The 12,387-nt window shown below is 39.5% G+C and overlaps 1 protein-coding gene across 4 annotated transcripts in view; it reads right to left on the bottom strand.

The window, feature by feature from the left end:
• The window catches only part of KCNK2 (potassium two pore domain channel subfamily K member 2), a 164,172-nt gene that overhangs the window by 42,113 nt on the left and 109,672 nt on the right, over nucleotides 1-12,387 (bottom strand). For all 4 annotated transcript variants that reach the window (XM_080647722.1, XM_080647724.1, XM_080647723.1 and 1 more), the window contains exons 4-5: nucleotides 8,735-8,895; nucleotides 6,113-6,299 (exon numbers count right to left, since the gene is read on the bottom strand). In XM_080647722.1, coding sequence (XP_080503848.1) covers nucleotides 6,113-6,299; nucleotides 8,735-8,895 — 348 coding nt within the window. The remainder of the gene's footprint in view (nucleotides 1-6,112; nucleotides 6,300-8,734; nucleotides 8,896-12,387) is intronic.

Genomic DNA, 12,387 nt, shown 5'->3' with positions numbered 1-12,387 from the left:
AATTTTGAAGAACCACCAACTATGTTTATGTATGTGTAAAATAAAGGTCCTTTTTAGCCCTAGAACATTGAGCTCTAGAACACTGGCCCATCAGAAAGAAGCAGACACCAATCACTAAGGTAGCCAATCAGCCACTAAAACACACCCCTTGCATAAATATAAAATTAAAATTCAGTGGGAGCACCCTCGCCAGTGTGGCCCAGTTGGTCGGGCGTCATCCATCACTGAAAGGTTGCAGGTTCAATTCCCAGTCAGGGCACATGCCCAGGTTGCAGGCTTGATCTCTGGTAGGGGGCATGCAGGAGGCAGCCAATCTATGTTTCACTCGCACATCAATGTCTGTCTGTCTGTCTGTCTGTCTCTCTCTCTTCCCTCCCTACCTCCCTTTCTGAAAATCAATAAAAAATATTTTTTAAAAATTTGCTGGGAGAGCTCTTCTTGCAGAAAAATTACTAAGTGTTGACTTCCTCTATTCAGTCACATACACAGAAACCTGAATGCTATGTGGTTCTGTCTTGATGAGTGGTCTCTAAATGCTTTTGATTCATTATCACCGTAATGAAAAGGTTTTGAGCATGCAAATTTAAATATATTTACTTATGAATTAGGAATCTATTATGCACTAAGTTATATCATGCCTTGTATGACATGTAAGGAAGGAGGCCTAAGAATACATAGAATCAGGAGTTGTCCTGTTTTCTTCCCATGGTAGAAAGTCTTATTGCATGGATTTTCTTTTTTTTTTTTTTAAGATATATTTTTATTGATTTTTTACAGAGAGGAAGGGAGAGGGATAGTTAGAAACATCGATGAGAGAGAAACATCGATCAGCTGCCTCCTGCACACCTCCTACTGGGGATGTGCCCGCAACCAAGGTACATGCCCATGACCGGAATCGAACCTGGGACCTTTCAGTCCGCAGGCCGATGCTCTATCCACTGAGCCAAACCGGTTAGGGCTGCATGGATTTTCTTGCTCATTCCCTGGGGATGAGCAGTGTGCTTCAGAGTTCCGGTCTAAAACACCACATGCTCACTTGTTGCTCTTGGGGTGTTCCTAAGAGTTACACCAAGATTACACCCTGTATCCTAAACATTGATACATCACTCTCCAAAATTTACTTCTTTTCTTTTCATAGCACCACAGTTTGAATTTGTCTTTCAAGAAGTTCAATACAACAATGTAATTGATCCCTAACTCATGTCGAAGGACTTGCAGGCTTGAGGAGAGCACCAGCCAATGAGGGTGCATCATGAGAGATCCAACTTGGTTTTCTTTGGGGGTTGAAAACCCAATAGAAAGATGAGAAGTTTGAAGTTACAGCAGTGCCTCTTGTTTTCCCAGCAACAATACCAAAATGAGGTGAAAACACCACCTGCAGTGCCATCTAATAGCCAGAGAGAAGGTTCTAAAAAAGGGAAACAACCAATATTCCCCAGGCGGGGTACTTGCCTTAACGCCATGGCTAATTGTACTTTATAGTCTCCAAGCACCCAGAAGCAAAGACTATTTTTACGTCGAACTATATGAGGCAATTCTTTCCCAAGGTCCTTTTAAAAAACTCATAATTTTTGTTTTTACAAAGACTTTGGCAAAGGGCACACATTTCCTACCCAGCCTTTGCCACACACCTGCCCCCTCATCCACTTTCTCATTCCCATTCCAAAAAAACGCTCCGTGGGCCAAAGGACCGAGGCTGTAAAGACCACAATACTAGGAGCAGGGCTCCCAAGACCCAAACAGCCACAGCACACATCAGTTACGGAGGCAGAGAAACACCGAGAACTGGGGTCAACCTGCCTCTTCTCTGATTTATCTTTCTCGGCACTTGCTAATGATTAGTAACGTGTATTTCTACCATTTTCCATCATTTCCTCTGTAAAATTAAAATAATGAATTTAAAGAGGGTTACAACGAAAAGAAATCTCAGTAATGATCGAGATGTTTACTAGACTAAACTCAATGCCATGCAAACACCGCTTTGCTCCCGTCCCCCCACAATACTGCGCCCCGGCTCTAAACTTCCCAGTCGCCCGTGATACACTTCACTCTGCAGGCAGCTGAGACTGAATACTAACAAACCCACACGAGCTAGCCAGGTTCAGAGTGTTGATCTCTTAAAGTAAGTAAAAAAAAAAAAAAAAGAAAAAATTGTTTTTCATCTTCTACAAAACCATAAAGTAAAAATATTTGTCCTTTTTTTTTTTTTTTCTGGTACTCTGGTTGCAAATATACAACATTATTTTAGGATTCCACCCACATTTCTTTTATTTATAATTTTTGTTTCTTTAGAGTCTCAGACCATGTGGTCCCTATACTGGACTGACACAGTCTGCCGATGGTTGAAAGTAACACATACACTGTTATTATAGCATTGAAATTTGCTAAGAGTGTAGAACTTAATTGTTCTCACCCCCCAAAAATAAGGGACACATGGATGGATGTATTAATTAGCTAGGAGGTGCGAATCCTTTTACAATGTCTATGTATATGAAATGCCATGATGTATACTTTGAATATCTTACAATTTTATTAATCAACTGTATCTCAATAAAGCTGAAAAATAAACAAAACAGTGCATTACTATAAAAACAAACATTAAAAATAAAATACAAACAATACAATGTTGTTCGCCTAAAAATAGAAGATATAGCACCTAATGCATATATATATATTCTAGTTATGAGCCCTTGTTAATTATGTTTATAAAGTGGTACAAGAGCCTAAGATTAACATGCCCCAGTGTAAGCTTTGTTATCTCAGTGTGTCTCACTTTCTCCTGTATTCATACACTTTCCACTTCTGCTTAAGCCAAGAATAGAGCTTTGATGAGAGGTAGAAAAATGGGTGTTTTAGGACAGAAGCACGTATATGGAGGTACACATGTATGAGATTCTTCTCTCCACATTAAGCTGGTTAGAAAACTACAAGATCTCCAGCCCACAGATGTGCACACAGTATTTTTGACCAAAGCCAAGTGTCACTCATGAAAACATCCTCATCTTCAAAGATATACGTTCCCCAAGAAGGAAGGCTTTGCCCGATTAAACTGCAATTAGCCAATCCATAAAAAACATACGAACTCTCAGCCTTCTGTGAGATTTTATAGAACACAACATGTTCTAGAAACACAACACGTTCTCCTTCTGAGAATATTTAAGTGAGAAGTTTGGGTCAAGAAAGAACATCTTCTGATTCTCATTGTTGGAGGTCTTAAGTCTTAGCAAGCATCACCGATATTAAATGCCCCAAGTCCATTTAAAGGTTCTTTAAAGTTGTAGCAACTGTCTGTGTTTGAACAGAAGAAATAAAAATAATCATCGAGGACAAAACTAGGAGTGCCCAGAAGGGAAAACCCTACCAACTGCTCGTCTCCCTCATTCAGGAGCCCCGGTATTTTCTCCAGGTGTTAATAATTACATTAGAATATAGCCACTTGGTTAAACTCATGAGACTACAGTTCTGACTTTTTAAAGGTTTTGACTGCTGTAAAAATGTTATTTTGAATATATTTTAAATTGCAAGATTAAAAGAATTTTTGTGCACTTTTTTTTTCATTTAATCAGAACGATTTTCAAGTTTTTACAAACAGGGTAATTGTAAAGCATTAAGCATTTATTAGTGAAAAAAATAGATACATTCTCATTCCAAGAAATATAATAAATGAGTGAAGTTGAATAAATGCTTTAAAGTTTACCACATTGCCAGTGGTTTCACAACCATTCTCTTGTATTTATTTATTAAGTAAAATAAAAATGATTAAGACTAAAAAAAAACCCACACACAATAAAACAAGAAAGAACAGTAAATATCCAGAAAGTATAAAACTCTCCTAAAACTAAATTAGGCTGGTGAGTTTACTCTGGAAAATTTAACGGCACATTCCTATTATAATGTTCAGCATGTTTTTCTATCACTTCCAACTGATTTTTTTAAAAAGAATGGTTTAGATTTTCAGTAGCTGGTCAAAATGATCCATGATCACTATTATATTACTTTTACCACAATTATAATTTACTTAAAACTGGAGTTAGAACAATAATAATTAAATAATATAACGGGAAAACGGAGAGTGGAAACGACAGAAATATAAGTCCTAAGAGCTACAGCAATAAAGAAAACAGCAGGCGGTCCGGGGTCTGCCTCTGGCTTCAACAGTGCTTGGACGAACGGACTCAGGGCCGCCCCTTCTCCCAGCCGACGGCCACCCTCCAGCTTCAGGGGTCCTCAAACTACGGCCCGCGGGCCACATGCGGCCCGCCGAGGACATTTATCCGGCCCACCGGGTGCCACTGCCTGTCCTGCTTAGCAGCCGACGCGTCCCGGGCCCGCAGTGCGCATAGGAATTTGTTCATAGTTTTTTTTTTTAACTATAGTCCGGCCCTCCAACGGTCTGAGGGACAGTGAACTGGCCCCCTGTTTTAAAAGTTTGAGGACCCCTGCTCCAGCGTCTTTTCCAGTCACCACCTTCAGCACCACCTCGGGGACGAGCCCACACACCGGCTTCTACCTTAACTCCTTATCGCCGGACAACCATGAGCTCCCAAATTCATCAGAATTACCCCACGAGGTGGAGGCTGCAGTCAACCGCCTGGCCCCCCTGCCTCTGCGGCCGCCCACACCCACCTCTCTCTGGGCTTCTAATTCCATTGAGGATGTGGCTCTCCAGGGCGTGGGCCGCTTCTTCCCGAGTTGGAGGAGAAGGAGGAGAAGCTCCAGGGCTCTGAGCGTCTCTTAAAGTTGCAAACCCAGCATGGTGGCCGCCCTCTCCCCCAGGACGCCCTGAGGCCCCCCAAGGTGAGTGGGCAGAACTCAGGGCGCCAGGGAGGCCGCCCCGGCCTTGGGGAGGAACCTGACCCAGGCCCTTGTGGACCTGCGAGCCCTGGTTCTGCCCACTGACCCTCAGCCCTGACTTCCTGCAGAGCCACTTCCGGGTGAGGAGGTGAAACTCATCAGGAAGATGGGCCACACCTGGCTCCCCTCCGCAGGCTGCCGGCCCCCAGGCTGGGTGGGGCCAGAAGCTCTTGGAAAGGCTCCCCCTCCAGCACAGCTAGGAGCCTGTGGAGCCCGGAGGCCTTTGAGGGGCCCCTCTGCATCCCCTGGGGTCTGCCTTTTGCCTGAGCGTCTCCCCGAAACTACTGGCCATTCCTTTAAGCACCTGAAGCCCTCTCCCAGGCATTGGGCCGAATGAAACAATAAAGCTTCTTGCAGCAAATAAATAAATAAGCAAACAGCAATTGAAATAACATATATAGAAAAGAAGAAATTTTAAAATGAATAAAAAAGTGGACATTTTAGCAAAGGCCTAAAATATTTTCCCAAGAACTAAAAATTAAAGATGGTAAATATCTTAGAGAAAAGAAATTTTAAGTAGCTAAGAACATCTAAAGTTTGCAGGTGTTTTTTAAACTAAGATATGAAAAGGCCTAAGTAAAAAGAGCAAAGATAAGTTAAACTCAAATTTTTTAAATTAAGAGGCAGATATTTGGGTTTGGAAAATAGGGTGGGAATATAAAATTCTGAATAACCAGTAATTAAATCTCTTTCATAGACAAAAAAATAAATGTCCAACTGCACCAATCTGCTCACCTCCACTGTCATGGAATGGCTTTTATTGGCTTTGTCACTGTTAAAATGTGTCTTCCAAAAATGTATGTTGAAGTCCTAACCCCTAGTACTTTGGAATGCAACCTTATTTGGAAATGAGGTCCTTAGAGATGTAATTAGTATGATGAACTCACACTGGACTAGCATTAATCCAATATGACTGGCATCCTTTGGACACAGGGAGTGAGACACGGAGAAAGCCATGGGATGATGGAAGCAGCGATGGGAGTGATGGGTCTCTAAGCCAAGAATCAACAAGGACAGCTGGACAGAAGCAAGGAAGGATTTGACAGTCTCAGAGGGAGCATGCCTCTGCTGGCACCTTGATTTTGGACTTCCAAGAGAGAATGGATTCCTTTTGTTTAAAGCAACCCAGACTGTGGTACCTGGTAATGGCAACCTTAGTAAACAAATACGGTCACTGCGTTGTACTGCAAACCCAAGTGAAAAGTCTAATGAAGGGACGTGGGTTAGGAGAGCAGCGTTGGTGCCAAGAAAAACTTACCTGCAACATAGTCCCCAAATCCAATGGTTGTTAAAGTGATAACCACAAAGTAAATGGCGTCCAGAGCACTCCAGCCTTCTATGTGCTTAAATATGATAGCGGGCAGAGCAACGAAGAGCACACAGCCGAACAGTATAAATATGATTGTTGAGATGATGCGAATCTTGGTCTGACTAACATTCCACTTCTAGGGAAGACAGCAAGAGAGTGAGAGAGAAAGAGAAATTGACTGAGATTAATTGATTATTGGCATGCGCACAAAGCTAACTTATATACACTGTTATCAACAAATTAGCAAGTAGGAATTTTATTTTATTCCTTTTTATGATTAATTTTTATGACTTATAAGTAAAGTCAAAATTAGGTATAACTAGCTCAAAACATTCAATGCTAATGATACCACTTTAGTCTTATATAGCTTACAACAGGTAAATTACTCTCCAAAAAAAATCACATTTGCTCTGAGAATACAAATTTCATATTTACATCATCCTTTTGTTTACCTGAACTACTCTTAAAATATTTCCAGTCTATAGGCATACAATTGATTGTGGGGTAAATACAATCTAGAAATATATGAAAATGGAAAAAAAAACTGAACTATGAATTAAATATTTACTATTGATCAAATTATTCCTTCTCACTCTTATCACATTTCCAATCAATATTCAATTGATTAAAGTGTATGTTCAGAGACTTAAAGTTCACATTTGATTCCCAGATGAGCCTGATGAACTCTCTGTCCTATAGTCTTAAACTATAAAACTAAATATATCAAAGATGATATGTAAATAAGGAAAAATCTTCCACACCACTAAGCTACAGCTGCCATCAGAGAACCCATATTTTTTCACCTCCTTCTCTTATCAGGAATCTCCACAGTGTGACATTAAATGAAGTTTGTACAGACAGCAGTTTATCTCCAGGTCTCCTTTTGGGATTAATCACCATTAATTTTTCATCTCTGACTGAATCTGTCCTTTCTAGGTCACAGCCCCACCATAGAAGAATCACTGAGTTGTAGAGCTTGAAATTTTTCTAGACATAAAGGTCAATAAAACCATAGAATGGAAAATAGAAAGAAAAGTTTCTCTAGTCCACCATCCTTATCACACATCTGAGAGTTAAGTGAATTCACATTTGTCAAGTTCTCAGAAGTGTTTAGTGCTGAACGCTGAATCATGACCACTGGAATGTATCCCCTAACAGGGCACGGAATTTGTCTTATGCACTGATGTAGATGCAGCACAAAAGAGACTGCCCAGCATCCAGTAGGTGCTCAAAACTCTGTGGAATAAATGAACAATTCAGTACTATCAAGTTCACGCCACTAATACTTCTTCTCAATTAATATAAATACAAGATATTTTTATATCAACATAAGAAAAGTATAATACCATAAAAAGGATAAAACTTCTGTTTGGGAATAACCACACATTCTCCACTCTAATAGTAAAAATATTTGAGAGTGGCCCTAGCCAGGTTTGGCTCAGTGGCTAGAGCTTCGACCTGTGGACTCAAGGGTCCCAGGTTCGATTCTGGTCAAGGGCACATGCCCAGGATGCGGGCTCTATCCGGGGGCTTGCAAGAGGCAGCTGATCAATGACTCTCTCTCATCATTGATATTTCTATCTCTCTCTCCCTTTCCCTTCCTCTTCCTGAAATCAATAAAAAAAAAAATGAGAGTGGACTTTGAACTTAAATATGAAACATAATAATGCCAAAAACTGGAACTATGATTTAAATTGAAAAACCATACTCAAGAGTCTTATTTCATCCATAGAATTAAATGTAAAATGCTCTGACAATTTTGTGAAAATATGAAAACGTCATTTAATAATAAATAAAATGTATTTGGAATAGTGCTTACAGTAGTAATAAATCATTTATAATCTCATCCTCTAACACAATCATTTTCTTTATCCATAATTTTCTTCAAGAATAGAAGTTTGTACTCATGACGTTATTATTTTTTACTTAGCATCGTAAAAGAAGCATTTTCGTTTTACTTTTTCTATTGAATGTAATATGGCCATGAACATCTTCATATATATTACTGTTGGTTCTACTGAGTTACATCCCTTTGATAGATTTCTATCAATGACATTACTGAATTAAGTTGTATGGTCATCTTTATTGTGTTTGCCATATAGTTCTATATCCCTCACAGAAGGGTTATATGTTCACAATGACACCAGCAATGAACAAGGGTAGCAAAACAATTTTTAAATAACAAAATATTGTCAGCCTTTACTAGTTCTGTTAAACTTCAACTTATATTATCTCTAACTCTCAGAGTAATGTTTCATTGTCAGTAGTTGTAGTCACATTCAAAAAATTACAAAATGTAGCTAGGAGACAATATACTGGAATTTGAACTAGGGCTGTCAGATTTCTACTTTTTAATGCATATTTTAAGAGTTTCCTCATGCATTCATTTATTCCTTCAGATAAGTATAAAATAACTATACAGTGAGTTACATGCTAATAGGAGTACATACAAATTGTTATGGAAAATTCAATAATGAATGTATAACTGCACTGAGATAATAGAAAAAGCATAACATTTTAATACATTAAACAAATAATAACCACATGTAGCTAAAAGGCTATCATACTTACAATAAACGTATCTTCCACTTTTGCAATTCCTTTTCCAAATATGGTCCCTAGTTGATCTCCAACTCCAGCCAACAGAAAACCAAAAAGGGGAATTCCCAGTAAGGCATAGATTATACAGAATATTTTCCCCCCTTCTGTGCGTGGTGAGATGTTTCCAAACCCTAGATAAATTTCAGAAAAAAAGAATTCAGTTGTTTATAAATGAGTGCTAGTTTAAAACACATGACTTCAAGGTTGATTAAAAAATTCCTAAACATTATATCAATCAAAGATTTCAATTAGCTAAGAATCCTTTTGTATTACATAAACTTTTAATATATTTTAATATAAAATACTCATAAGCAAACATGTCAACAATCTACACAGTAAAGCCATTGTCCCAATTAAACTAGATCATGAAAACTGAGGGGGTAACACGTGTAATAAAGCAAATATTTCCATTAAATGTACTTCTGTCTCTATACTTATAATCCTGTTAGCTACAAGGTTTTCATTGCCATTTACTGAGAAGAGTGTATTGCTTTAATGGGCTACTATGTGGTCATGTTAACCATACATTTTCCTCCCCGTATTTCCATCTTTCCCTTCTTCCTACTCAGTCAGTTTGGTATTAATTGCTAGTCAACTCATCTACTGAGGTTTTTCTTTTAATGTATCTAATTTTCAAGAACTCTGTCTTTTGTCATTAGCCTGTTTTATGAAATGAAAATAATAATTATATTCATTTCTTTGTTTTGTACCATGTATTAACTCAATTCCTTGAGCGAAGTGCTACCCTTCCTTTATTTAGGTGAATTTCTTCAAGGGTTTGCGATTTCCTGGCCATATTTTCATACTTGTAAGCACAATACAACACTAGAATGGTTAGTATTTGTGGCTGCAATGGATCTCCCAGTCTCAGTGAGAATCATGGTTGAGCTGGTGGTGTATGTAAAGGAGCCCTGGTTGAAGTAGAGTTGTGTTGGCCAGAAAGAGGGGGACTCGTGTCTGACCAGGCTCTCCTCGTGGGTGTGCACCTCACATAACTCTCGAGAGAGAAAGGTCTCCTAATTCCTCATGATGGCCGCCAGCTCCCAGCCACCAACTGCTCTCAAGCCTGCTGCCTGCTTTGGGAATCTCTAAACTTAACTCTGAAACGCTTGTATTCACATCTTTATTCCGGAGGCGAAGACTGGAGGCAGCTACAAAACTCCACAAACGTTGATTAATTTACAGGCTACTGGCCATGGGCTCCCTTCTGCTTCTACTTTTGGTGCCTTCAGAAAAATTTTCTCTCTGGAATCCTCCGTTTTGCTTCTCTGGGGGCCGTGGGCTCCCCAGTTCAAAAAGAGTTCATTGTCTATCTGAATCTATACTAGGATGCTCCATATCACCCCCCAAATCCACCCCGTTGTGGTTCCCTCAATCCACCTCCCTGCCTTCAACCACACTATGGACTTCTTGTCCCATTATCTTTATATGGTTTCTGTCATCTCAGTGCAAATTCTTGGGTATATGAGGTAAAATGCATGTTTATATCAAACAGCTGATAAAATAAATTCATGTTGTATCAATAAAGAATTAGATGTGTGAATTTAATGATGTTTTTTAAGATGGTAAATACTGATCATCTAATAAAAAGTCCACAGATTTAGGTTAAGATATGCAAACATCATGATTTTTTAAAGCATTTTACTTAAAAGTCTAAGATTATCTGACTGAGAGAGGAATCGGGATGAACAGCCTGTAAAAGCTTCACAATTTATTGTAGCCATTTATGGATCCACTGCTCACTAGATAAGTGACCCTGAGCAGATTATTTCCTCATCTGGTGACAGGGTATGATTGTTATTATTGTCTACTTCATCAATTTGTAAATACTAAGTAAGCTATTACATGAAGGGTGCTTAGAAAAGTCTATTATACTGCATGTGCTCAATATACATATGTTAGGCGCTGTGATCATTATGATTATCATTACTATTGTAATAGTACGGGTAGAAGCAAAAAGTAGCCAATCATGTATTTAACCCTATCCATATGCAAACTATTTAAGAGCTAATGGAATGGGGTCACGATTACACAACGCTCTCCACTGTGTTTGGAAATGCCCTGTCAACCGTGGGCGCCATTCTTTGGAAGGAGCATTGGCAAACAGCACGCAGAGAGGAAGGCAACTTCTCACCCTGCTGGTCGAAAGGATGGAGGATGTTTATGCTGAAGAAAAGATGGAGAAGGGAAGAATGCAGACCAGCTGCTTTCAGCTATCAGAATGATAAAAACGTGGGGAAGGAAACAGACCTGCTGTGATGCTCAAGGAAAGAACAAAAGCAATGGATACAAGCTACAGAACGTGAGCTCATGCTGGGGTAACTACAACCAACATGGTGTAGGTGGGTGAACGAAGCAGGCAATTACTTGCAGTGTTTGACAATTTGGACTGAGCAGTACCATCATCAAATTTTGCCACTGTCCTATTGAAGTCCTTTAGAACACTGCTTTTCCTGCTGCAGGAGCCAATCCAAGATTATGCATTACATTTAATTAAAATATCTTTTTAGGTTTTTTTAATCTCCTGGGATAGTTCCTAAGCCTTTCTTTGTCTTTCATGACTTTGATGTTGTTTAAAGAATACAAACCAGTTATTGTTATTTAATTGTGTCTGGTACATCCTCACAAACGGATTCAAGTGATATATTTTTGGCAGGAATACCACATGCGTGGTACTGGGTCTTTCTCGGTGTATCACAACCAGAGGCACATGATGGTTTGTCTTAGGTGATGATGTTGACCTTGAGTAGTTGGTTAAAAATGTGTCCACTAGATTTTCCCACTGAAAAGTTACTATTTTGTCCTTTGCAATTAGTAAGTCATTACGGAGGGAACACTCTGAGAGTATGTAAACATTTTGCTCCTCAAACTTTCACTGATTAGTTATAATATCTGGAAATAAACACATACACAGTGCTAGAAAACAAAATATTGAAGATAGGTGAAGTAGTAAGATAGTAAATGAGGTCATAATAATTTCATAAAGAAGAAAAAAGCCCAGAATTACTAACAGATCCCAAGGGGCAGAAAAAGGAATCAGAGGAGTGAGCAAGGTTGTTGTCCATCCACTGTCTCGTTCTGACGTGGCTTCAGAAACCTCCATGGGTTGTAATGGACACAGAAGTTCCTATATAAGAACGAGGAGGGACTGGGAGCTCCTGAGTCAGGATAAAGAGCCTGCCATGACTGGCCCTCAAGACCTACGGAAAACTGGCAGGACCATGGGCTCTGATGTAAGGAGTCCACACATTTAACTAATTTACCTCCCATCTGCACTTATCTGCTCTTGAAACGTTCTATATCAGAACAGTATGTGCCAAGGGTCCATCCAGGGCACATGCAAAAAAGGCCCAGAAAACCTTGTATTGACGCAGGTTAGTATAAAGCTAGGAAAATTCCTTGGCAAGTGGAATGGGGAAACAGACAGTTAAAGAGAAGGCTGAACAATTTACAGCCAGCTAATAAATCGCAAGGTTTTGTCTTCCCTAACCAAGGACACTCAGAAGCAAATGGTTTACACCCTCCAGACCATGCCAGGGCAGACGCACCTTGCTCCTACTCCCTTGCTGGTGACGTCTTTGAAGGTAAAGAGAATGACCCTGATCCCTCTAAATCAGGGGTGG

Source organism: Plecotus auritus (genome assembly GCF_963455305.1).
Source record: "Plecotus auritus genome assembly, chromosome: 12".
Lineage (NCBI taxonomy): Eukaryota > Metazoa > Chordata > Mammalia > Chiroptera > Vespertilionidae > Plecotus > Plecotus auritus.
Note: the sequence above shows the minus strand (reverse complement) of the source record. Positions and strands in the feature narration are given on the sequence as shown.